The sequence below is a fragment of the Haliaeetus albicilla genome, chromosome 16 (assembly GCF_947461875.1).
Source record: "Haliaeetus albicilla chromosome 16, bHalAlb1.1, whole genome shotgun sequence".
Lineage (NCBI taxonomy): Eukaryota > Metazoa > Chordata > Aves > Accipitriformes > Accipitridae > Haliaeetus > Haliaeetus albicilla.
In genome coordinates, this window is record NC_091498.1 from 8,298,459 (window position 1) to 8,325,838 (window position 27,380).

The window sequence follows — 27,380 nt, forward strand, 5'->3', positions numbered from 1 at the left end:
TGCTGCAGGGGGAGAGTCCTTTGGATGTCATGCCTCCATCTGAAAATGAAAGCACTTACCTCCTTGCCATGCTTAAAAGGGAGCCTGGGTGCATTATTTGTAGGATAATAGCCTGTTTTAGTGCTCTGGAAACTGGAATTGAGGACACCAGTCCAGGTTGCTGATCTCAGGACTGCTGTAATTTCTTGACTCCTTTCTCCTCTTTCTTTACATCATTGAACTTAGCAGTGGAACTGCTGCAGCAACTATTTTTAACGGCAGTCTTGACTAATGTTCCTTAGTATGAAAAATCACCATCAGAAACTCTAATTGCTGTTGCTGCAGCACTCTGGCACTAAGCATTCCTGGCTCTCAGATGTGTTTTTTACTGCTCTGAGAGTTGCTGGAAATTTATTCTGGGAAGTCTGGCGCTCGCCATGAGAGCCAGCGAAGGGATAAGCTTGTCGTGGTAGCTATCCCTGCCCTGCTCAGGGGTGCGAGGGCCTCAGAGCAACAGCTCTTAGGGGAGCTGTGGCTCACTGGGATGATTCTGGCAAAATGTGGTTTTTCCCTCACAGGAGCTCGGGTACCTGTACGTGTAACAAAGCGCAGGACCTCTGTTACCCGCCATCTGACTGCTTTTCTGTCTGCTGTTCAGTGGAAAGTTGAGGCGCTGAAACACGTGCTAAAAGAGGGTTTTGAAAACCTGCTACACGAGGGCTCGATCCGGGCTATTCCCCTGGTGTTCGACTTCTCCCCGGCCCCCCGCCCCCGTCACCCCCTTCCTCCTCCCGCAGCGGCGAGGGGGGCGGCCGCCAGCTGCGACCGAGAAGGCGCGTCGGTGGACGGGGCCGGCAGGCACCGAGAGGCAGCGACGGGAGCCGGCGCGGCTCCCCGAGGGCCGGGACCTGCCTCCGAGCCGCCACCGGGCCGCTGTGCCCAGCCCCGGGCGGCGGAGCCCCGCCCCGCCAGCGCTGCGCGGGGCACGCTGGGATCGCCTCCCGCGCCGGTCCTCCAGCTTCCCATCCTGCCCTCGGCCCGCCTGAATGGGGCAGATGCAAGATGGCGGCGAACGCGAACGCCGCCGGTGGCGGCGGCCTCTCGCTCTTCGAGTGCCCTAGCTGGTGAGCGGACGGGCGGGCCGGGGCCGCGGTCGCTCCGCCGGGCCGCTCGCTTCTGGGGGTGCTGCGGGCCTCCAGCGGGTCTGCGGCGGAGCGCGGGTGCCCGCCGGGCCGGGCCGGGGGAGTGGCGCCGGGCCGCGGGGCCGGGCCGGGGGAGCGTGAGGCGGGAAGGGCCGTGGGGCTGAGGGCCGCCTGGCCGGGCCTGCGCTCCCTGACCCCGCGGAGGGGGTGGCTGGCTGCTGCGGCGGCGCTGGGCCCGCCGGGGGTCCAGGCTCGGGAGTGCAGCCCTGCGGGCGCATCCATCGGCAGCGACGGCCTGCGGGCTCCTCGGCTTCGCGGCGAAGTGCGGCGCCGGCTGGAGCTTAGAATGCTTCCCGGAGATGCTGTGTCTCTTCCCAACAGCTTAAACAGAATACGTGGTGCAGTACAGATTAAATCTTCTGCTCAAGTTTCTTATTCGTTATGAGAAATCTATCAGCTTGAAACTAGCCTGCATTTTTTTCTTATCTTAAGAAGTCAGGGCAAAGTGATGTGTTGGAGAAGCAGTATCAGGACCATGAATATGGTTGGGTTTAGAATCGTAGAAAAGTCTGCGTTGGAAGGAGTCTCTGGAAATCATCTGGTCCAACCTTGTGTTGAAAGCAGGGCCTTAGATTAGGTTACATGGGGCCCTGTTTCATTTGCTGTGATTTTTTTGATACATTGCTACATAGATCTTTGCTGTACCCTGGTCTCTGGGTGCCAGAACATTGATTAGTGAGGGGATGTGTGCAGTTATATTTTAAATCACTTAGAAAATGACACAGTGTTACAGCTGAAGAGTCAAGCACTTGTATATTGGTATGAGCTAGCAATGCATGTGCATGCATGATTGCAGTCTTTAATTGCATAGTCATCTGGTTTTTACTACAGGTCCCCTACCTTTCAGTGCTTTGATGATAGTGCTCAGTGAATGGATGCTTAGTGAATACGCTTTTTAATTTTGACCTGTTTTATAAGTGCCTGCTTTAGTTAGTAAAAACATTTAACCCTCTCATGGAAAAGAATTGCTCATGTATTTTAGTATTTTATTTGTGCTGAACCTATGCAATAACAAACCTCTGTATGAGGCAAGGTGGTGCTCCATAAAATGATGCTGTGATAGAGTAGATAAAGCAAAAAATTATTCGGTGTTAGTACTTTCTGGATGTTCAACATGAAATTTGAAATATCATATCTTTAATTTTTTTTTAGTGCTTTTATTCAACAGTGTTCACAACTAGTGTTATATTCAGTAGTAAATTTGAATGACTTCTACCTTTGAAAGCTATAGATTGAACAGCTGGAGAAGTATAACTTGTGAAATACTTAGTTCCAGTAACTTGCATGCTATTGCAGAAGAATTCCTAAATAAATACCATCTGGAGGAGAGGACTGTAACAGCTATAACTGTGAGGGCCTCTTCAGCTACATAGTTTCTGGCTTCTGCTACAAACAGGTCAGGGTCTTACAGACAGAGAGCTTTCTTCTCTGTGCTGACCTGACTTGGTTTTGAAGCACAATCTGTTGTGCTGAATGATAGAGAAATGAGGTGGAAGGGGCGTCAGGGAGATGATCCAAGCCAGGGTTTCACACCCACGAGGAAGGGGGTCATGTTCAGTTGCCAGGGCCTGTTTCATTCTGACATTTCTAAAGAGTTTTGATAATTTGCTTTTTGCAACCTGAATGTCCTTTTACTCTAATGATCTAAAATCCTTCTCGGGTAAAACAAGGCTTGTATATGGACTCTATCCTTATGCATTTTAAGGAAGGTCTTTATTTTCCTTTGTACCTCTATTGTACATATGCACATTGTAATATTTTAGAGACTGAATTTGGGCAAGCTGTTTGTTTATACTGGTATAGTGAAAGGTGTGCCTGATAAGTTTGATCTTAGTCAAATTGTTATGTGTAGATGTGGCAATTAATATTACTGAAAGATTCATTTTAGTGTGGAAAAACTTAACATTTTTCTTAAACACTCCTTTTGAAACAGGTAAGCTGTTGTTTCATAAGTGTAAAAAAAAAACCAACCAACAAACAAAAACCAAAACAACAACAAAAAAAAAAAAACCAACCACCAAAAAACAACTGTAGCAGGAAGCCAATACAGATAGCCTATTCTGCTGAATAAGCAACTGAAAATAGGAAGTATTAGGTAGTTATGGCTGGTGGCATTCCACTGCCTCATCCAGTAGGAGGGAGGAGCTCTTCTACCAGGTGGATTTATTTACTTCTGGTTTATTTTTCTAGTCTGCAAAAAAAGTAGAATATATTTCATGGTAAAACTTTACATGACTTCCACTGGCATCTACTGAATTACAGATTCTAGCTCACAGTGTTAAAGTATTTATTTCTTTCAGAGCAAACCAAAGAGCACACAGTTATGATATCGAATAAGTGATGGGTCTTTCACAGGTAGGATTCTCCAGAGTGAAAATGGTTTGCAGTAGCAGGCTTGGACCAATAGTATTGTTATCTGAAGCTCTGACTACCAGAAAGTCTCAGTGTAAACGTATCCTGCAGGATCCTTGATGTCTTACACAAGCACTGAAAAGTCTTCTGTATAGGTAGCAATGTAGATCTTTGTAGGGAGAGCTTTGGGTGGCCAAAAAACATGGAGTTGCAGAGAGTCTTCATGGTCAGCAGCAGCTTCTTCTGTAGTGAATTATCTTCAATCTCATCAACCTATATTAAAATCAAAATCACAGTCTTTACTTATCTATTTATTTTTCTGTCTCTAAGTCTACCTGGACTTCAGAAGGGCCTTTGACACTGTCTCTCATGGCATACTCCTTGAGAAGCTGGCGGCTCATGGCTTAGACAAGTGTACTCTTTGCTGGGTAAAAAACTGGCTGGACAGACAAGCCCAAAGGGTTGTGGTGAATGGAGTTAAATCCGGTTGGTGGCCAGTCACAAGTGGTGTTCCCCAAGGCTCAGTATTGGGGCTGGTTCTGTTTAATATCTTTATCAATGATCTGGATGAGGGAATTGAGTGCACCCTCAGTAAGTTTGCAGATGACACCAAGTTGGGAGGGAGGGTTGATCTGCTGGAGGGTAGGAAGGCTCTGCAGAGGGAACTGGACAGGCTGGATCAATGGGCCGAGGCCAATTGTATGAGGTTCAACAAGGCTCGGTGCCAGGTCCTGCACTTGGGTTGCAACAACCCCATGCAGCGCTACAGGCTTGCGGAAGAGTGGCTGGAAAGCTGCCCAGCAGAAAAGGACCTGGGGTGTTGGTCAGCAGCCGGCTGAATATGAGCCAGCAGTGTGCCCAGGTGGCCAAGAAGACCAATGGCATCCTGGCCTGTATCAGAAATAGTGTGGCCAGCAGGAGCAGGGAGGTGATTGTTCCCTTGTATTTGGCACTGGTGAGGCCACACCTTGAGTACTGTGTTCAGTTTTGGGCGCCTCACTACAGGAAAGACATTGAGGTGCTGGAGCCTGTCCAAAGATGGGCAACGAAGCTGGTGAAGGGTCTAGAGCACAAGTCTTATGAGGAGCAGCTGAGGGAACTGGGGTTGTTTAGCCTGGAGAAGAGGAGGCTGAGGGAAGACCTTATCGCTCTCTACAACTACCTGAAAGGAGGTTGTAGTGAGGTGGGTCTGGTCTCTTCTGTCAGGTGGCTAGAGATGGAATGAGAGGAAATGGCCTCAAGTTGCAGCAGGGGAGGTTTAGACTGGATATTAGGAAAAATTTCTTTACTGAAAGCGTTGTCAGGTATTGGAACAGGCTGCCCAGGGAAGTGGTTGAGTCACCATCCCTGGAGGTATGCAAAAAGCACATAGACAAGGCACTTCAGGACATGGTTTAGTGGGCATGGTTGATGGTTGGACTCAATGATCTTAAAGGTCTTTTCCAACCTAAATGATTCTATGATTCTAAGTAGAACTGCCTTGGGGACTGCAAACACAGATCATGTGAGAAATAGGTCTTAAATATAATCAACAGAAATAGGTTTTTTTCCCTTGTCTTTAAATTGTTGCCCATGCTTTTGAGGTTTGCCTCCATCATTTTATCTGTTCTCTCCTAACATGGATAGTGTTTCAGTATCCAGTTTCCAGAAAAGACCTCTCTACTGAAATTCAAAGTTTTAATCGGTTTTAAGTTCTGGCCTTGATTTAGTTCTTATGCTCTTACAGGTTATTTCTTCATAGTTCATAAAATATTTATTCTTTCTTTTCTTGTGTTTCCAAGAGTTAAAACTAGCTCAAGACAGATGAAAAATAATGAATGCTGTCTTAGTAGTGCTTGCTTTTGCTGGTACTTGTTAATGCATGTACTGTAATTCCTCCATATGTGTTAGCAAAGACATGGGCTATGCATTTAAAGTTGGAATAAAGATGTTACCACTACGTCGTATGGATTAAAATTTAGCCATACCATGAGATTAGAAAATGTCTTTAGGTAACAATTACATATCCTAGCTTTATTAAGACTTTCCATACCTTCTGAGGTGGTTTTAGTGAGTAAAAGTAATTTACGTGAGGTGCAAATGATCTGGTGTGTAGTTTTGAGGTGACCATCAGATGTTTAATGGATACTACCTGTCACTCCTTTTGTCCTCGTTTAACCTGCATTTTGGATTGTGAATCTTTCTTTACTCTCTGTCTTGACATGTCATTAGTTGGGATGTCAGGCTTGTTCTGGAATGTACATAAATTTGAAGTAGTATGTTTTAAAGGCAACAATTGTTTCTCTTCAGTTTCTATGAGCCACCAACAAGCTGTTTGTGGCAATGACTGCACACAAATTTCTGGAGAAGATGAGCTCTTGATTTCTGGAAGTTGCACCTTGTCCTTGAAGTTGGGCATGAAGGTGTGTACAGTAGTTACATGGGCCAAAATTTGTAGGAAGTGGCTAAATTTAGGCTTCTGAGTCCACATTTAGAAACCTAAATAATTGACCTGATTTTAAACTAACACAGTAGAATTAAAGTTGTCCTGTCTATGTCCTTAATAGCTACAACTCAAAATGTCTCTTTAGACTGGGTAGGACGTACTTCAGTTAGGCTGCTGAGTTTCAACTGGATGTAGCTGTTGTGTCCCAGCTGGCATGTCAACATTGAATCTTAGCCTTGTCGAGGAGATACTGTCAGCTAATTGGTAAAACTTCAGCTCTGTTATTCAGTACTAATGGCTAGCATCACATCCCAAAGCATTAATGGCTTTGTCCTCTTTTTCTGAAATGTTTTACTTTTGTTATTCAGTATGTTCCTTCCAGGAGCTTGGGGTTTTCTTCCTCTTCTTGGCTGTCTGTCCCTGATTTTTCCCATTACTCTATACTTCTGCAGTAGAGGGTTTGCTATCAGTGGCAGAAATATATATATATATATATATAAATTCCTTACAGAATCATCCTGGCATAATGCACAGAGCATTGGAGTGGCCTGTAGAACACAAGGTGAAGAAACTGAAGAAACACATTTTTCTAATACAGAAGAAAGGCTTTTTGCTTGTAGGTGGTTTAATATTTTAAAAACTTACGCTGGAACTTCTTTTTGTTCCATGACATCCCTCTTAAATATTTCATTGTTCATTTTAAGAAGTTGGTGTCTTCTATAAGGCCAACAAATCCATACATGTGGCTACTGTGGGAAAACCTGAACTTTACTGTGTCCGCCTGCTAGACTGTATTTTGAAGGACCTAATTATTCAAGGCCGAGAAGCAGATGTATTATGTCTGCCCAAGACTGACTTTGTCAGATGAACCAGCTTTCTTCAAGACTTTCTTCCAGATCACACAGGAAATGATCATTTTAGGAGGCATCAGAGAGGCTTATACAAGAACTGTGAGTGTATAAGGAATTGATTTTGAGGAGGCAATAGCAGTTGAATAGAGTCTGTGGGCTGACCCTTTTAGTGTAGCTTTGTTGTTTTGGCTTTTTTGGTTTTTGGTTTTTTTTTATTAATTACCTTGACAAAAGTGACCACAATACTTATTAGTGACACAAGCATGGTTGACATAGAGGCCACAGTATTATCCAGTCCTTTTGCTATAATTTGAAGACCAGAACAGATACAAGATAAAATGCAGAAGTGTAAGATGGAAGATAAGGACTAAGAACAAGAACTACTTCTTAAAGCCAGAAACTTACTATTCAGAAGTAAAAGGACACAAGTTCATATTCAGAAACAAAAGGACATATATACAAGTACATAGGCTAATCACAGAATAACCATCAATCAGTAGTAACATATAACTCTTCAAAAATAAGTAAAAATACTAATACTGAAGTGTAGTAATACCTATCTCTTTGTAAGGTAGGGAAGTGTCTGTGCTGTTGTAGAAGGCACTGACACAAATGCATAGTCTGTTACCTGTACTTAATAAAGCTCTAGTCAAACTGAAATAGATGCAGTGGGAAAATCCATTGGCAGGGAAGCAGCGATCTTACTTTGAGACAGAATAGAGCTTTAGTTGTCTATTAAAATAAAAACAACACTGGTTTTCACTGGCTAAAGTATTTTTAAAGAGGGATAGTATTGGGGATTTTTTTTTTTTTAATAGCTGAAGGGAAAGAACAAAAAATTTAGGATGGAAATCAAACTGTCAGAATAACAAGGCTTTGGAACAGCTTCCTGGTAGGCATAAAGGTTATGGTCCTGTCTCTTCTTCCTCTGATTTCTACAGGTAAATTATACTTCCAACATACCTGTTCTCACTCTGAAAATGTAGGAATAATCTTATCAAATAATCATTGCATTGTTGCTCACTACTTGATATTCATTTTTCTATTTAATTCAGTAGCATTTGAATTCAATTTTTTGATGCCATAAAACCTGTAGTTCTTTCTAATAGAATATTTATGGCCCAGCTCCCAGGAATTACATTTCATATACAATTTCCAAATTTCACTGTATTCCATGGAGACTTTGTTCCTGAGTAAGTAACCAAGGGAACCAGAGTGAACCAGTAAAATCTAGTGCTGTGAGGAACTGCGTTGTAACAAGAAAATGTACATAGTGCCAAGGTGAAGTTGGGCAAATGCTTTAATACCAATGGAATGCTTTGTTCAGTTGAAGCAGCCACATTTCTCATCAGAAATCTTCCATAAAATACTCCTAAAACACAGTGCAATTTTTTTGTGTTCAAGAAAGGTTCAAGTTTGAACCACAAGCTTTTTTAACCATTTGTTACAACTAGAAGCTTGGCGAGAATTATTTTAATGCTTCTAAGAGTAGAGGAAATCATAAATGCCTCCCATCAACCTGCCTTTTTTTTTTTTTTTAAGTTCAAATGCCCTAAATGCCCTAACCATCATATTTCCTCCAGACATAACAAGATTGGATCAGAATTTTTGGTCAGCTCTTTATCCAGTCCTCTTCCGAATGGGAAGAAACCATTCTGCATGAGCTAAAATATTTACCCAAAAGATTTAGGCCTTAACTTTGTCATAATACCTTCTTGTATTATCGAAATAAGTCACCTAAACAAATCCCAGTGCTAGCTTGGTCTCAATTTCTGTGGTGTGTATGCTGTGCTTTGAGAAAGGCATATGACTCATTTCCATCACTGATGCACAAAATCAGCAACAACTTTGCATTCAACCAATATCTTGGTAAGAGGAGGATTTTTCTTTATTCTGATTTCCTTCTACAAAAAAGAGCAAAAAAATAGCCATACTAATTGAAAACAACAGCCCAGATGGTTTGCTATCATATTGTGGTAGTGACCAATAACTTACACGTAAGCCTTAAGTATTCTGTCTTCTTGTATGCACTCTGGACTTTTGGCCGTCAGAAGCCAAGGGATTTTGTGAGCTGAAGACTCTGTCTGGGTGGTCATATTTAACAACTAACGCCAGACCTTATCTCCACAAATTTTTTCATTTTTCTTTGTTAACTTACAGTTTAATTACACAACACTGAGTGACAGTTCTTTCCACAAATTATGCAAGTGTTGGAAAAGGTACTCTCCTTGTTTTCAGATCCAGTGCACCTTGCTTCTTGTGTTTCAGGAAATAATGAATACACTAGTCTTGTACCATTCATTAAGAGGACAAAGGAAATGGATACTTGCCTGGTTTTTTCCCAAGCTTCTGAAGTGGTGTACTCCTTTTTTTTTTTCCTTTTTTTTTTTTTTTTTTCCCCCCTTGCATGAAGCCATCCATACTGGTTATCATTCTTGTGCCCTTCTCAACAAGACAACCAGAGCTAATACATCATTCAAGATGTGAAAACATTTTTATAGTTTCTTCCTTATGATGTCTTTGCTTTGTCAACTGTTGATGAGTGTTCCTCTGCTTCTTTCTGAACATAATTGTGATGACTCTAGATCTTTCCTGAGCGCAATAAGGAGCCTGGAGCCCCTGGTTGTGTTTGCGTGGTTGAGGCGGTCTTTCTCTAGCATGTACTAGCACTCAGGAGTGCCAATTTCTGCCCCCCGCCCAGGATGTTTACTCAAGCAGTAGTTCATTATCATGAGATTCATTTGCAGCATTTGAGTCTGATTTGAGTTTTCTGCATAACTGTTGTCATAAGTGATTTTTCTCATTTTTTCATTGGCTCCTTTTTTCTAGACCGCATATAAACATCAGAGTCCTTGCAGAACCCTGCGCTTTCCTGACTCGTAATCATTTACATTGCCTCATGGATTAGTGGTTCTTTTCCCTGTCACACCTTAATTTCCATAAGACCATTTGATAATTTTGTCAAAAGCTTTTTTTAAAATGCCAGTCTACTGTACTGATAGCCTTGTTTACATTTTCTTGGTTGTCTCCAGTAATTCTGGTAGCTTGTGTGATACTACTTGCCTCCTCAAAACTCATGTGAATTCTTTCTCTCAAGTATTAATTTTAAGTATTATCTCAATCAAAGGTATAGGAAGCTGTACTACAGATAGTTAGCCTAGACTCCTCTTCAGTCTGGAAAAGGAACAACTGAGAGATATGTTTGCTCTCTTGAATAGTGAACAGAAAGTCTGTAGGAGGCAAGTGTTTGCTGTCCTTTTGAGGAGAAGACCTAGAGTTTGCGAAATGAAATTAATAGCAAGCAGATTTGTGGCCAGATAGTGGAGAGGGTGCTTCAGCTACATGTAGGTGATCTGTGAAATTGTTTGTATAAGATTCTGCCGAATGCATTAAGTTTGCATGGGTTCTTAGAGCAATTTAGAGAGAGCTGTTTAAACAGATGGTAACTATGGCTCAGGAAGTCCTTGAGTTGGTAACTTGGAAACTGGGAGAGTATTCCTGTGTGAGGCACCTGATACTGGTTACTGGAGGTAGTTTTTATTTTGCAAAAGGTTCCTTACTCTGGGTTTGTCAGTTTGATCTGCCTGGTACAATTTCACAGGAATGTGAAAGATAAGTAGAGTTCTTGAAGTCATACAGAAGCAGCACTGCTCTCTTGGTTAAATAGTGCTCTCATTTTACAAGAGAAATGGTCTAAAGGAACATAAATACAGTATTTTTGGACCACTGTGTAAGTAGTATGCATCTTGTATGCAAGTTTTGAAGAGTATCGTTTTAAGGAAAGTTCACCTTGCAGTGAAAAAACACCAAAACCAAAACCCACACAAAAAACCACAGAACTCAAAAACCCAACATCCCATTAGAAATACTTTGAGTATGAAAACAGCTCATTTTGTAACTCCCCATCCATTGTACAGGTAGCAAACAACAGTTCTGGGGTAGAGTGCCAGTCTCAATTCCCTACTCATTTCTCATCATCTGTGAATATGCCCACTTTCTCTTGCAAGAAGTCAACTGATTTGGCTAATAAACATCAGTTTTATCCAGATACCGCGTTCACTCCTTTCCCAGGACATTTGCTCATCTTAAGTAGAATAGAAACTATTTCAGTGCTTGATTGTATTCTGTCAAACAAGATGCTCTTTCAGCATGGTCATTGTTGTCTTTGGAGCCTTACAAAGGCTGAAAGGAGCAGATTATGTGTAATTCAAAGTAAGGTTTATCCTTTAACCCAAGAAAAATGTTTCCCTGGCACTGGAAGAACTGTCATCCCCACATATCGTCACGTTTCCAAAGGTTAAATACTGTTGAGTATTGAAGTGCGGATTAGATGACTATTCTAGTCTGGCTGTTACTCAATTCCTATCTGTCTGCTAGTTCTGCTCAGTAATAGGGTTTCTACAGCTCTGCTCTCTACAGCTTCCTGAGGAGGTGATGTGGAGAGGGCAGCGCTGATCTCTTCTCCCTGGGATCCCGTGACAGGATGCTTGGGAATGGTTCAAAGCTGCACCAGGGGAGGTTTAGAGTGGACGTTAGGAAACATTTCTTTACCAAGAGGGTGGTCAAACACTTGAACAGGCTTCCTAGAGAGGTGGTCAATGCCCCAAGCATGTCAGTGTTTGAATTGGTCAGGCAGTTGGACTAGATGATTGTTGTAGATCCCTTCCAACTGAAATATTCTATTCTACCAGTTTCCCAGTCAGAACTTGCCTTTACTGTATGTAATTTCCACATCATTCCTGAAATATGCTTTAAAATTAGTGTCATCAGTTGATACCTTTGTTTCTCTGACAGTGAGGGTAGTTTAAGCAACAGATTGATAAACGGTTAAGCATAGAAAACTGGTATTTGATATCTCTTAGAATGCTTGGCTAAATGCCATCTGGGTTTTGCAGTTTGTTACTTCTTTTTATCAGTTCTCATAAACTTTCGTTTTCTGACACTTTGACTTCCTTGGACTCATTTTTAGTGAAGAAAAACTCTAGTGTGGGATGTCCTCTCACCTCTTCTCTGATCCAGAGAATTCATTTAGTGATACTGTTATGGTCACATTCTCCTTGCTAATCAGCCTTGTTAATTCTCTGGAAGGCTTCTTTTCTCACATGTAAGCCTTTAACGGTTCATTGGGCAGTCTAAGCATACCTTTTCTCAGTTAAACTTACTGAACTAGTGATCATTAACAACTAATCCACTTGCAGGTCTTATTTTAAGGTCACTTGCAGAATGCTGACCTGTAGAGAGCAGAAGACACTCAGGCAGTGGGGACTGTGATACACAGTCTGGAAGGTACAGAACAGCTTCTTGTTTCTCTTTTTCAAACACAAGCACTTGTGCTGGAGCCAAGTTCTGATGTGAGCTCATTTGTCTTGGAGCAGTGCTAAGCCTGGCCTGGCTGTCCGTATGTGCTCTATGGAGAAGAGACTCTGTTGACCTCAGGTAATTCTCCATCCTTCAGAACCATGTAGGAAAATTAGTTTAGTGGATATTTTAGCACATTAGTTAGTAGGAGAGGATTTTTTTTTTTTAATCTTGGAAATAAGAGGCAGAAAAACTGCTCTCCTCTAATAGCATGGTACCAGCTTTCTAACAAACTTTCTTCTAGTAGATTTTTGCAAGAGATTTCCTTTTAATGTTTTGCTTCCTTGATGCATGACGTGAGGGGTCTGATGGGCAGAGCATGTGAGGGGTTGTTGATACTTCCAAATACAGCCATTACTTCAGATCTTTGGTGACTCTGGAACTACTTAGTTTTGGATATAAAACTGGAAAATCTTTCTACTTTTTTCATTGAAAGGCTTTTCAAGAATCTAACTTCAGCAGCATAAGCTGTGACGTTGATTTAATCTGTTCCAAAGAGTTTTTCTACCAGAAATTATTTCTGAGAGTTTGTTTTGATGGTATCATAATCAGTATTTACAGCCTTAGCTGTGTTCAGTATTTTGCAGGCATAGGTGGATAGGGGACATACTGTCCACAAAGGATTCTCAGTCCAAAAGAAGCCAGAGAATAGATAAATTTTCCAAACACCTTAATTTATAGCTGAAGGCACTATCTTGTGCTGCTGCTGGGCTTTTTTTCTGTGTTCAAAATAAAGTTGAAGGTAAAAGCAGAGTAAAAATAACAGCAAGGGTGAAACTAAAAGTAGAGGGGTTAATGAAAAATCAGAGATTGTATATGTCAAAAGATGACCATCAGACAGTCAGGATTCAGTTTACAGAAGAGGAAAGTGGTTGTTCTAGAGCACTTGGGAGCTTTCCCGTGACCTAACAGGTACATTGAGGATGTTGCTAAAATTATTTTAGGACAGGCTGACCATTGAGTATGCAGGAAGAGATCACTGAAAGGAAAAGCAGAGGCCAGACTGAGTAAGTGAGTAGACTTGCTTGTAGAGTTAATTTGTTGAAAGGTTTACCTATTTAGAATAAAAAAAAAAAGGTGAGGGAAGCAGCTTTTGTTTGATCAAAGTAAGGCAGGCTTTGTGAAAATAATCAAAAACTTGTGTTGCAGAGTAACTAGAACTTGGCAATTTCAGTGCAATGGATTAAAAACAGTTTGTCAGTGCTCAGGGGCAGAAAGAGGCAACACCAAGAAGTGGACATGAATCCATGAATGAAACCTGTTTTTTAATGAAAAATGACCCCTGAGATCCAAGGGGAGCATGTGAAGAGACAGCAATACTTAGGTGTAGCCTGGCTGTATGATCCTAGAGCAATACTTAAGAGGAGGCGGTCCCCTAGCTGTACTGGAGTGACTGGAAGAGACAGTCCTTGTAGAACTCACCAGATGGATTGTGTATCTTCATTGGAAGCATTTTTACTTGCTGGTCTTTCCCTCACACCAGTGTAATCCCATTTCTAGGAAGCAGTCACCATTTTAGCAGATTGCCCTAGAGCTTTGCATCCTCTGCTTTTGCTGCTGCTGTTTGTTCATCCAAAAGAATAAGAATCAATATCAGCCATATCCATCTTATCCACAGTCTTAGAGAAGGGCTTGGTAAGAAAACTTGTGAATGTCCCTACTGGTGTATTCAAGAAGGGCCAGAGAGATCTGAGCAGGCTAGTATAATGCATTTGGAGCGTGAATGGAAAATACTTGTGCAATACTTTAGAAAGAAATGAAGTAGAAATAATAGAGGACTGTGTTCTTGAATGTAGTTATCTAGGAGAGCACATGTATAGTAACCAGCTGACCTGAGGACACAGAAGAAACCTTCAAGTTGTAGGGCACATCCCAGAAACCTGAACATCTCTATTTAAACCCCTCAAATAACTTCAATTACAAGTGACCTTTCTTTCTTCTCCAGCCATGCTGAGAATGTCACTACCCATTGTCACTGTTCCTTTGGCTTGCTCTGTGCAGTGAGCAAAGCAGTAAATAGGAATGTGATCTCTGTGGTTGCTCTTCAGAAGGGCAGCAGTGTAGCTGACAACTGGGTCACTGTTATTGCCTAGAAAGTTGGCCCAGCCATAGAGACAAGCAGCAGTGCTATTGTCAGCGAAGAAGTACTAGAGATGCAAATTTTTAGATATCTGAGCAGAAAAGATCATTTGCTGTCAACAGCCAAAGATCCTGTGTAGTGAAGGGCACCGTATTGATACCACAGTGGTGTCCTGATTGTGAGCATTGTAAATACCAAATATGTTTTTGATGCTGCTAATCCTCATGGGTTCTCCCACATATTAGGATTGTTTTGCTGCGCATTACTGAGTCCCATGTGCCTCTGTGCTCCCTTTACCCAAGTGGGAATAACGCTGTCTGTGTGGTGAATCTGCTTCACAGGAGGTGAGCAGGGATAGAGCTATAGGGCTGGGGGAGCTGAGCTGCTGTTTGTTTGAGAATTTGGTGAAGGATTGTCCTGTAGTAGGGTAGGGGTCCCTCTGCCATCTAATACTGTAGTGTCTTCCATGTCACCTGTGTTGATAGGAAAGTTTGATTATAGGGTGAGTGTGGAGGAACACTGGCTATTGGTCAATTTTTTTATAATACTACAGGTGTGTGTGGAGCCCCTTTCAGGTTTTTTGCAATTACCAGTCCTAGAGGGGAAGGATGGTAGAAGTTTCCATTCCTCTCAGCAGCTAAAGGTAGAAAACTACTGTTTTGAAGGTAACGTGAGAAAACAGAGCCCTTCAGCAGGCCCTTAAGCAAACAGTCCCAGCGTATCCCCTTCTCCAGTTGTTAGCCTCTTTCTGGCATTGTATCATGTTCTCTTAGGAGCTGCTCTGTTCATTTTGTAAATTAGCTATTTTTCACCTGGAGAAGTAAAGCTTGAAATGCTTCGTGTCCTGTTAGCTTAATTCTTATTGTAAAAAGTCCTGTTTTATCTGTTGTCAGAAGGAATCTGCAGGGAGGAAAAGAAAATTACAGTATTTTCATATTTTCCCCAAAATAATTCTGCTTACCTTTGTGTAGGTTTGGTCTGTAGCTCTAATAGAGCATTATCTCTAACACTAATAAACTTTTTATTGAATGTTTTGATACTATATTTTCCTTTTGTTATTTTCCAGGGCAGGGAAACCACCACCTGGCTTACATCTGGATGTAGTCAAAGGAGACAAACTCATTGAGGTATGAAAATCGGTTTTCTATGTATTTGGTGTATCATATACATAGGCACCAGCATTAGAACATTTCCCAGCATTTGCCACACTTATAAGTATTTCCTTTCTCTCTCATATTTATAATTTTCAAACCAGTTTGGTTTACTCTGAAACTTGAGAATGAAGTGAATTTTCCCTTGCTTGTATTCTAAGGCTGTCTCGTGCTATGCAGTGCTTTCATCAGTTATCTTCTGATTAGATGCGCTATTTGAAGGGATACAAAACTGCAGTGCTCAGCTAGCAAACAAGGGCACTTTGATTCCTGAACATTAAACCTGTCCTAGTAAAAGGGAGAAGAAATAAAATGTTTGTAAGGGAAGCTCAATACTTTGCAGAGCCTTATTTCTTCCAAACTTAATTTTGGATCAAAGTTGACATTTTGTTTCCTACAAGGTACTTACATATGAGGTATCAGACTGCAGCCAGAAGGCACGTTGTCTTAGGAACTTCAGGAGCAGAAACTCTAGTAACATGGGGAAAGAAATCTCAAATACAAAAGAGTAAGAGTAAAAAAAACTCTCCACTTTGTACTGCTTGTTCAAGATACTTGTCTGGTCAGTTTATTTTTTATTTTGTGTTAGAGTAAGGTTAACTAAGCATCCTGTATTTTATAGGATTGTTGCCCTGTCCTACAGTATGATTTTTCATCCCATGTTCTAAATCTGTGAACAGTGCTGTGATTAGCACAGATACAATAAGTTATTTTTATTACAACAAAGGAATTTGTCTGATACACATCACTTCATTTGCTATTTCATTTTTTGTCTTATATCGCACTAAAAGTAGTAAATAAAGGCTCTCTAACATGTTTGACAGAGGGGACCCAAGCCAGTGAATGTATTTTAGCTGTGGAGAAACTCCTAACTTGCAATCAACTGAAACAGAGAAATGTTTGTGGGCAGCAAAAGTTTGCAAAGTTGAGCCAACTTTTCTGAACAGAAACTTGGAAAGTTAAGAACTCTGTGTTAGATCAAGAAAGTTTTAGGTAGCTTAAAATCTTGGCTGGTTTTTGATGTATGTGTTTTGGGTTTGTGTGGTGGGGTTTTGGTAGCAGGGAAGGGGCTGCAAGGGTGACTCCTGTGAGAAGCTGCTAGAAGCTTCCCTCGCTCCAAGTCGGACTCACCGCTGGCCAAGGCTGAGCCCATCAGCAACAGCAGTAGCGCCTCTGGGATAACATATTTAAGAAGGGAAACATGCAGCAGAGGGAGGAAGATGGGAATGTGAGAGAAACCCCTGTGTAGATCCCAAGGTCAGTGAGGAAGGAGGGGAGGAGGAGCAGGGAAGGAGGGGATGCCCCTGCAGCCCCTGGGGAGACGGCAGGCTGTCCCCCCCCAGCCCATGGAGGGGAGTGGGAGAGCAGATGCCCACCTGCAGCCTGTGGAGGAGCCCATGCCAGAGCAGGGGGATGCCCCCCAAGATGGCCAGGACTCCATGGTAAAGCCCGCGCTGGAGCAGTCTGTGACTGAAGATCGGCCCGCGGAAAGGACCCATGCCGGAGAAGTTCATGGAGAACTGTCTCCTGTGGGGGGACCCCACACTGGGGCAGGGGGCAAGCGAGGAGTCCTCCCCCTGAGAAGGAAAGAGTGGCAGAGACAAGGTGTGATGAACAGCGACAACCCCCATTCCTTGTCCCCCTGTGCTGCTGAGGGGGATGAGGTGGAGAAAATTGGGAGTGGAGTTGAGCCTGGAAAGGAGGGACACATGGGGGACGGTGTTCTAAGATTTGGGTTTACTTCTCATTATCCTTGTTTTGATTTGATTGGTAGTAAATTAAATTGATTGTGTTTTTTCCCCAAGTTGAGTGTGGTTTTTGCCTGTAACTGTAAGTGGTGAGTGATCCCTCCCTGTCCTTGTCTCAACACACGAGCATTTCTTTGTATTTTCTCCTCCTCATCCCACCAGGAGTGAGCGAGCAGCTTCATGGTGCTTTTTTGCCAGCTGAGCTTAAACCATGACCGTATGCTATCACAGGAGCATCAGACAGTATTAAGTGTTCTTTCTGGGTGTCTAGCAGGAGAGTTTTACTGTTTAGAATTTGGTTAAGCTACCAGAATATGCTTTGCATAGGAAAGCAGATAGAGATGTTACAAACAGGTATCTCACAAATCAACTTGTATTTTCCCAGGCCAGAAACGAGTAAAATGAGGCTTTCCTTTATAGTCCATTAGTGTTGGGTTTACAGAGTGTTTTGAGAGTGCGCTCTTATCCTGGATTTAAAGGCACAGAAAATTGGCAGAGCTAGTCTTGACTTAAGAGATCTTTGTTCAGCCTTAATTTGAAAGGAATTAGATACTAACACACATTTACTGCATCTTCAGAGTGGCTCATTAGTTCATACAAGACATGACTGAGTTGGTTCATACCTGCTACTTGGACTATGTTGGAGCTATCCTTCACTGGCTCTTTCTAGGCACTAGAGCTTTCAGATCCTTTGCGTTGTGTTTGTCTTCAAACCATGGACCATGTATTCTGCTTCTTTTGGTACTATTACATGTTCAGAATCATTTTCAGAGGTCAGAGAGCTGTAGTAAGACTGTTTCTTAACTCAGCCTTCTCATTGCCACTCTAGCAGTAGCGTCTGGGGTAAGGATTGTACTTGGCAGTGGGTGTTCCAGTATTTCTTTCAGGCCACATAATGAGATTCAGTGAGCAAAGCCAAATGGCAGTGACTGGGTTTTTGGTATGTGGCAGGTGGCCAAGCATAATGCAGCCTTCCCACCTGGGAGGCTTATTCTCCAAGATGAGTTTTTTCTTGTCATGGTTCTTTTGGATTTTTGAGTCTGGAGAGCGAGCTTTAGGGTGAAAGAGTTTATATGGAGCTCTCTGCTCAATTAATCCTCAGGTGCTAGGCAAATGACTGTCATGGGAGTCCTGGTCAGGACTGAAAAAAAAGCAGCAAAATGCCATATGGAAGCTGAGGATGCACCACTGGTTTTTGCAATGGATGAGCAAATTTGGTGTAGATAAATTGACAGTCAGGAAAATCATCCTGGTGGTGTTAGACTCTGAGGCTGTGCTGCCCAAAGCTTTTGGGCCTACAGGAGGTCCCAAGTTGTCTTTGTAAGCCTGGGGTCTCTGTCTGTATTGGGAAAGTGGGTGGTATAAACATCCTGATTCCCTCTTCCTACAATCAACTCTCTTGACAACCTAAAAGAGGTTCTTTTTGCTGCCGTGCAGAGTACTGTTAACAGGCATTGCTAGTCTGCTATTCAACTACTCCAAGGTTCAGTAGAGGATGTGGTCACACAAAGGTTACAGAATGACTGCAGAGTTTGTGTTTTACCTCCTGAATATCTGATGTTGACTATCAATGTTACTGAGATCAGTGAGGTACAGCTTGCCTGCCATTCAGTGTGTAATATGTGTGCTGAAGCTGTGGCAAGCAGTGACCAGGCGCAGGCACCTATGTGTGTAGCACAGAGGGTCGGCCTTGCTGTTGTACTTCGGTCTGCTGAAGTAAGAATTGGAAGAGCTGGCTTGGTGGGCAAGTTTTAGCAGACTGTTCCATGTAGCATGCGTGCCTGCTTGTGGCCTTGCACTCTGTATAATACATAGGTGACGATTTAAGTCCTCTAGACTGTGGTGGTTATGTGAAACAATGTATTGTGTGTATGTATGGGAACTGTGCGACAAATTAACAGCATTTGAATATGATCCATCTGTTTCACTGTTAGGTACATGTGGCAAATAGTTCTTCAGTTTTGTCTTTTATGGTAGACAGCAGTAGCCAAGAAAGAACATTCTTAAAACTTGTGGATTACTGAGCACTTGATACTAACCGAGCCATCTGTATCCCAGGTCTTGTACAGGGGTCTGAGGTACACCTTGTGATTGCTAGGTCTGAAAAGTGCAACATTAAAACAAGCCCTGAAGTGTTTAAGCTCAGTGTATAAAGGATGACACTGGGTTATAACTCAGAGGCACAGAAAATTTTGGAAACATTATCTTGAAGTAAAGGCAATAAAATTATTTTCTCTTGATGATTTGTTGCAATATTTCCAGTTTATGAATTTGTGTCTTTGCAAAATCTCTTGAAATGCTATCAAGTGAGAATGGTATTGTTTTGTGTGTAACAGGTGCAAATGAAAACTTACAGGACACTTTTGGTTTCAGCTGTGGACAAGAATGAGAAATTGTTTGACCAATTTTTATGGTACTTGAAATTGTGAGAACTTCTTGCAGAGCTGAGCACTGAAATGTGGAGTAATGTCAGCTTCAGATCCACTTGTTTGTATCAGAGTTGTGTTTACACAGGATTATTTTTTTTCAAATACATAAGAATAAAAGGAGAAGTTAGTGCTCATCTTACAAAGTGGAATCATAGAATTCATTAGTACAAAGGTATTGAATTTGGGAAGACTCAGAGTGCTGAACTGAATGGGTAAAGTATTGCATAACATTGGACGTAAATCCATTGCTATGAAGTTGAACCCCAGAAAACCTAACCAGCGTTTCTCAAAAGATGTAACAAATACTGTGGTATTCACAGATCAATAGCTGGATGAAACAATGGTAATCTTAAGGGAAAAACATCAGTGAGACTAATGGAATGATAGCTGTTGATTAAGGCTTGCAGAGAAAAGCGTAACAAAAATACACTAGCATGAAGGATGTACAGGGAGGAGATTCACTGATCTATATACAAGTGGAATAAAAAAAAAGCGAAATAATATTCAACCAGAAAGGACTGAGGAAACCATGTACTACTTTAAGCTCTTTATCAGTGGTTTATACTTTCTGGTAATTCTAAGAGGAGGGTCTTGTGAAAACCAGCATTTGTAAAGAGACAGAAAGGGATAATAAAGGAGCCAGGTGAAAGCAGAATCCGGTAGACTGTTTCAGTATATTGATTTCTTGGGTTTTTTATCTGAATTATACTGAGGCTTTGAGGTATGCTGTTCCCTGCCAGACACAAATAGATTCAGAGGAGACACCCACATGTTTTAAATGTCCCAACTGCAGGAAAATCACTTGCATTTTTGCATTTGTACCTCACTTGTCACCAGATAATGTACTTGAAGGTGAATTGCTAATTAAGCTGTGATTCCTGTCTTATCAAATGAGACATGGACTCACAAAGAAGATTTTTTTTTTTTTTTTTTAGTTTAAGTATTCGCACTCTTGTGGATTTTTCTGCCAGCCTATGTATCACTGAGGGTACTGATGAAGTCGTCATTCTATCTAGCTGTTTGTTTTCACAGAACTTCTTGAAATTTAGTATCTTGTAGTGCTGGTTGAAATTGGCCGGTTGGTTGAGAAGTTACTTGGTTTCGCAGTGGGTGTCAGGAGCTGATAGATCACCTAAGTCTTGTTATTTTAAGAAAGCAGGCCAAAATACATAAGTCAGTAGATTTCACAAAGCATTTACCCTCATGAAATCGTGCTTAAAATGTATGCTTTGAGTTAGCTGGGAATAAGACATTAGCAGACTATTATCTAAGGGAACAATTAATTGTAAAGTCGTCATGATGTATACTAGTATGGAGTTGTTCAATTAATTCTTCTAGTGACCTAAAAGAGAGAATAAACATGCAGAAATAAATCAAATACTTATTACTGAATACCAGATTATGAGAACTTCCAGCATGGGGCTGACAGATGTTCAGCAGAACAATGAGAAATCCAACCTAGAAAATTTAGAACACATCTGGAGGGGAAATGAAAAAAAATCAGTGGGGAAGTGACATCTGAATGCAGCAGTGCTAAAAGTCCTGAAGTTCATAATTCGTGGGCAGGTAAATAGATGTAACATTGCAAGGTGACATGCAGTAGAAAATGAGGTCCATGTCATTTTCATGCTTGCAGGTAAGGCAGAGGAATATAAATACTATGTCTTATCCAAGCTGCCTCCTTATTTTTTATATGACTTGGTAGTGCCACAGAATAAGTAACTGTGTAGGTGCTCATTGTGTCAGTCTTTCTGATAGCTCAAAAAAAACCCCCAAACCAACTACCTGTAACCTGTAACTGATACATTGGCTCTTTCTAGCTGAGCATGTAGTTTATACAGGTGGCAAAACTGAGGAGCAAACAGCTGATTGACATGAATGCTGCTGCCAGAAAGGGAGGTCCTTCCTCATCACACAGTCCTAGTGCATATAATCCACTGCTTCACTAGAGCCAGCTGGGATACGCATCTGACTGAAGGCAAACTGATTCAGTCCACTAAAACAGTAGAAGACTAATGCAGCAATAAAGTGCTTTGCAAGCTGAAAACTTTGAGATGTGTGGCAGTGCAATTGAGGAGAGGATTGTATAGCTGGGAATGGAAGGAGGGAGAGGGGAGAAATCCTCATGCTCTAGCAGGTAAAATGTTAACTGAGCTCCCACCATCTCATGAAAGCAATGCTTTCCTGAACTAAAGTCTTTTTTTTCTGATGGAAAATGTATCATCAGCATTCCCTTGATCATGCTATTGAAACATGGTGTGGGCTTTGGTAAACGTTTCAAAAAGCAAGAGAAGCCATCTGTTAATGAATCTGTAATGCATTGCTTGCCTTTGACTTGTGCAGCTGAAAGCAAAAAAACACAGGTTGGATTAAGATCCTGGAATACAGTAAGAAAGAAGGCTTGCACTGCTTAGGTACTTCAGCATTTAGGCACAAGGAGTTCCTTTCAACATTGTCTGTTAATAGAAATAGTCTGTGTACACTGTAGAATTGTGTCAACATGTTCCTTTGCTTTTCAGAGATAGTTTATGTAACCGATATTACAGTATGTAAGATCTTTTTTGAAGAAGAGATTAGAACTAGGATGAATTAAGAAGAAATGCCTAAAATTAATGGCTTACTTGAATAGACTAATATAGATTCATATCACAGGACATATTCAGCATAGTTTTACATCTTTGTTATAAAGGTCTGAAATCTCCTGTATGTCCATTTCTATACAGAAATATAATTTTGATGTTCTGTATCAGACTGGAGATCATTTAGCATAGATTCCTGGTTTAGACACGGCCAAAGGTCATCTGCGTTGAGGAATGTGTAAAAATCATTGGGAGCAGATGTGAGAGAGAATCTCTTGTATGAGACAGTCTCAAGCTTTGAAGAGTTATTATCCATCCCAGGCTGTTTTATGTTGGCTGTTAAAGAAGGGAATAACTGGGACTTTTCCATATTCAGCTATTCTGATTTTACGAAGAGAAGGTTTGAGCTTCTGTATTTAACAGTGTCAGACAAACTGAAATACTGATTAGCTGTTGATGCTTTGTTTTGAATTTGCTGTTTATTCGTGTTCTTGAATTTTTTCAGGAAGATCCAAAAGATTATAGGAGTCTAATGTGCTTCTCTGTTTGATATTCTACCTCAGAAACTCATCATTGATGAGAAGAAATACTATCTCTTTGGGAGAAATCCTGATCTGTGCGATTTTACCATTGACCACCAGTCTTGCTCTCGGGTCCATGCTGCCTTGGTCTATCACAAACACCTCAAGAGGGTTTTCCTCATAGATCTAAACAGCAGTAAGTACTGTGACATTTAATCAGATAGAATTATGATATTTCAATGCTTAAACATTTCTGAATCTGAGACACTCCTTTTTTTTGGTGGTGGTGGTGGTGGTGTTTGCACTGTGTGGATAGTTTACTATAATCTGAATTAGCATCCTAGTGAAAGATTGGCAAGGGTTAACAGCAAAGGACGATTTGCTCCAGTCAGCTTACATCTGCTTAGCTTGGTGTTTAAAACAACATTTCTAGACTCTTAAGAGGCTAAGGGAGAGGAGGAAAGTGACTTGGCCTTCGCTTCGCAATTTTAATGAAGCTTTCTCTTCTGAGGGTGGTTTCCCAAGATATAAAACCTGACATACTGTTTTTTTCCACTGAGGGAATGATTCCAGACATGCTACATTGGGACCTACGAGAATCCAGAAAGTAAATGGTGTTTGTCATTTATTTCCATGACTTTTTGAGGACTTCTAATGTGTGTTATCATAGTTCGTGAGATGGTAGGTAAAATGTACATAGCTAATGTTTTCAGCAGTGCCTCAGTGACTTGTGTCTCAGAGCAACCATGTACAGTTTCTGAACTTCTCAAGAGTTGAACTCAAATACTGTGAGCCCAAGCTGATGATTAACAGGCTATTTTGCATTTTGATGTTCTCAGCACATGGCACATTCTTGGGTCATATCCGTTTGGAACCTCACAAACCCCAACAGATACCCATTGACTCCACAGTTTCATTTGGCGCTTCTACACGGGCATATACTCTGCGAGAGAAGCCTCAGACACTGCCATCAGCAGTTAAAGGAGATGAGAAAATGGGCGGTGAAGATGAAGAGCTCAAGGGCTTGCTAGGCCTGCCAGAGGAGGAGACAGAACTTGATGTGAGTACGATGACACATTGTACTTAGATGGCATTTCCAGCTAAACGGATAGCATTCCCCAGTCATTTCCTTAGGTTCAGGTTCTTAATTTCTTGGCCTTGAAGATAGCCCAAGGTGTCTTCTGCTGGCAGATATGCACAAACCATCTTGTTCTGCCATGAGAAGCCTGTGATCATGCTGCTTCCCAGAATCAGTGACCTAATAATCCTGCTATTCCAATGGTCTTCTCACAAAGGCTTGCCAGGGAATATGTGTTCTCCAGCTAACATTACCCAAGGTCAGGGGTGATTTTCTACACTGTTCCCCATTGCCAGATAACAGTGACTGCTGCCCTGTTTCCTACAGTTAGCTAGTGAAGAAGGAGAAAGCAGTGTATGTGGCATTCACAGGACTGTTGAGGTTGGAAGGGACCTCTTGGGATCACCTAGTCCAGCCCCCCTGCTCAAGCAGGGTTAGCTAGAGCAGGTTGCCCAGAATTGTGCTCAGTCAAGGTCTGAATATATCTGCAGGCAGAGACTCCACAACCTCTCTGGGCAACCTGTTGCAGCACTGGAGCACTCTTTCTTCCTAGGGGTCTAAAGTTGAAGCTAAACAGTGTGCTGTGGTCTTGTGATACGCACAATCACATGATTAAATCAGACTTCATACACTAGTTGCTTAAACTATTTCATCTCCAAATTTGTCCTTAGAACCTGACAGAGTTTAATACAGCCCACAATAAAAGAATTTCCACGCTAACCATTGAGGAAGGGAACTTGGATATTCAGAGACCAAAGAGAAAACGGAAGAACTCCAGAGTGACATTCAGTGATGATGATGAAATCATCAATCCAGGTAAGCAGTTTGCTTTAATCTTTAGTTGACGCCCTTAAGACCCTCTTTCCAGTATTCTCATAGGGATTCCTCATGGCTGCATATAGATAAGGAGAACAGAAGTTTGGCAGTCAGCATTTGGGATCTGCTATTTCAGAGAAGCTGCCATGTGTCTCACTTAAGTCTTTGACCTCTGTTTCATCTCTTCTACCTGTAAAATAACTGCATGATTTGTGCAGGACAGGGATATCTCACTCAGCCTCATTGTTCAAAATTCTATCAGATGTTGGAAAAATCTCATGGGTCAAAAGGAGGAAAGTGTTTTAAATTTTTTTGTCAATTTGAGATTCTGAATGGGAACTGAACTGTTTGGTTTTTCATATGTCCCTTAATGCTTTCCTTACCTCTTGCCTAATGGATATCTGTCTCGAGCTCAGAGGTTTTCTGCTACTTGTCTACATATCTGAAACAAGTCATCCTCATTAAAAATGATGCCTCTGAAGGTGTATCCAATTCCTAATTAGTCATTTTTCTCCCTTAGCTGTTTTATAGTAATGGCATTCCTATTAATGATATTTTATATGGCTAATACTCTTATTAATAAAAGAGTAGCTTATTAATGAGCATGCATTTTAAAATGCAGTCTGGAGCTAGTTTCATTTGGCAGTGTGTACCACCCCGAATAACCATTTTGGTTATAAGGTTATGCAGTTTAGTGCTCAGAACATCCTAATGTAAAAAGCAGTCATTCACATTACAAAAAAGGCAGTTTTTTCAGACTTTCAGAGACTCTACTTGAATTCTTCTGACTCCTCTTTCAAGGTCCCTCAAGGACTTCTGGGGCTAGCTGTTGTGCCTTTGAGCACATGCAGTGCCTTGTCAGCAGCAGCTCTTGGCCCAGAACTCCAGTCTGTCTAATCAGTGCAAACTGCCCATCCATCTGTTCCCCTTCCCTGCTCTCCATTTGAGTGGAAGCCTTTCTTACCAGAGTATCTGATGAGCCCACCTTGAGACAGAGCCACTAGGTGTCCTCTCAGCTCCTCGCTTTGTTTGGGCATGCTTGTACTTACTGAGAGGTACTAGAGTGCTGGCTTTGAGAAGACGAGGTCCATGTACCAATTCTTCGTATAGGTTCCTTTACCTGACAGATGTTCTATTTTTTTCCTGTATTCTTACTGAAGGCTTCACTGTTCTTGCCTTTACAGAGGATGTGGACCCTTCTGTTGGGCGTTTCAGGAACATGGTACAGACGGCAGTAGTCCCTGTTAAGGTACAGAGTAACTCCCAACTTTCTAATGAATACATCACATTGATGAACTCACTTTATGAATTACACCTTAGAAACATAATGTTCTATGGTGGAAAGTGTTTTATTGTTAAGCAAAAGTCATGTTCATGTTTCACAATTGTCTTTTTAGCAGATTAGACCATTTCCCTTCAAATTCAGCTTTAGCTCTTTTCTTTAATAACACGTGGGATCAATGGCAACTTTTTTCCTCCCAAAAAGAAACAGTCCAGAAATTCAGTATGGTAGTTCTAGGCATCAATTAAAATTGTGGGAAGTGTGGAAAATAGAAAGTAAAAATGAGAGGTTGCTTGTTTAAATACTGTAAGTGCTAAAGATTTCATAAGGTTATCTGCTAGAACTAGCAGGGTTTACACTTTGCTTCAAGATCAGTGTGTTGCTGGTGCTGTATTTAATTTGAATATGCTAGGAGTAGGGAAGATTTGCAAAACTTCAGGGTAGCTAAGCAACAGTGTAATAGCAATTTCACTTGTTGCTGGTATACACTAAATAATGTATGTGGAAAAGGATAATTCTACATAAACCCCAGACTGCAGGAGAAGATTCAAATGATCAGGAGCAAGACAAAATCACCCAAGTGATCTAGAAGTTGCAGTTTCTTACAGTGGGGGGAAGGAAGGGTCTGTGTTACTGACTAAAGACCTACTCGGTCTTGCGTTCAGGCCAAGCTCAAGACTGGAAAGCATGTTCAGGAGGTAAGAGGTGCTCAGCGTGATCTAAGTTAAACCTGAGCTTCAACTTCTGTCACCCTTTCCTGCACTATGCACCTTTAAGAGTTTATTATTAAGTGGTTTTCAAGGAAACCCAGAAGAAATCTTCTGGGACAAAGACTGAGACATGGTCTGTAACCACTTTATGTGTGGCTGCTCTAGGTGCCTTTTGGGGGAAGATGGCATTGGCATCCAGTTTAAATAGCTTGCTTGTTCCGTGTATTTTGAATAATTCTTTAAATACTTCTGCCTACAGAAAAAACGGTTGGAGAATCAAGGCTCGTTGACCACAGATGATTCTGCATCACGACGTATGCAAAACTTTCCCTACAGTGGAGGATTATATGGTGGTTTACCTCCAACTCACAATGAGGCAGGTTCCCAATCGCATGGTGTCCATGGGACAGCACTCATTGGTGGTCTGCCAATGCCCTACCCCAATCTTGCCCCAGATGTGGACTTGACTCCTGTTGTGCCCTCAACAGTTAACATGAACCCAGCTCCAAACCCTGCTGTCTTTAATCCTGAAGCTGTGAATGAACCCAAGAAGAAGAAATATGCAAAGGAGGCATGGCCGGGCAAGAAGCCAACCCCTTCCCTACTGATCTGAGTTGGGTTTTGTTGAGGGAGGGTGGGAGTTACGAACTCCAGAAACTGTTTATGTGCAGTATCGTCTTTTTAAAATTTCAATGTCCTAACCAGATGTTTTACCAAGATTGGAGAAGTGAAATATCCTTTAAAGATCTGTCTTCAAATGTTTTTATATGTCTGTTAAAAAAAAAAGAAATACAGCTCCCATCTCCTTTTGAACCAAAA

General features: G+C 41.7%; 1 protein-coding gene and 1 non-coding gene across 3 annotated transcripts; both read left to right on the top strand.

Annotated features, from left to right (window-relative positions):
• Nucleotides 1-950: 950 nt before the first annotated feature.
• Nucleotides 951-27,380, top strand: PPP1R8 (protein phosphatase 1 regulatory subunit 8). 2 transcript variants are annotated; one of them, XM_069803427.1, is made up of 7 exons: nucleotides 951-1,103; nucleotides 15,314-15,374; nucleotides 22,718-22,871; nucleotides 23,515-23,735; nucleotides 24,425-24,569; nucleotides 25,754-25,818; nucleotides 26,821-27,380. In XM_069803427.1, exons 1-7 carry the CDS (start codon nucleotides 1,042-1,044, stop codon nucleotides 27,172-27,174), a joined length of 1,062 nt encoding a protein of 353 aa, XP_069659528.1. In that variant the 5' UTR covers nucleotides 951-1,041; the 3' UTR covers nucleotides 27,175-27,380. The 2 variants fall into 2 exon arrangements, with proteins under 2 accessions (XP_069659528.1, XP_069659529.1); XM_069803428.1 differs by lacking the exons at nucleotides 951-1,103; nucleotides 15,314-15,374 and adding an exon at nucleotides 21,620-21,712.
• Nucleotides 19,169-19,334, top strand: LOC138689500 (small Cajal body-specific RNA 1). Its single transcript, XR_011328323.1, has one exon. It is a non-coding gene; the product is annotated as a small Cajal body-specific RNA 1 (non-coding RNA).

Bases quoted from the DNA above. Each gene is read 5' to 3' on its own strand.
- PPP1R8 (XM_069803427.1), top strand. From the start codon at position 1,042: ATGGCGGCGAACGCGAACGCCGCCGGTGGCGGCGGCCTCTCGCTCTTC. The intron at 22,872-23,514 runs GTAAGTACTGTG...TGATGTTCTCAG, and splicing joins CCTCATAGATCTAAACAGCA to CACATGGCACATTCTTGGGT. The intron at 23,736-24,424 runs GTGAGTACGATG...ATTTGTCCTTAG, and splicing joins AGGAGGAGACAGAACTTGAT to AACCTGACAGAGTTTAATAC.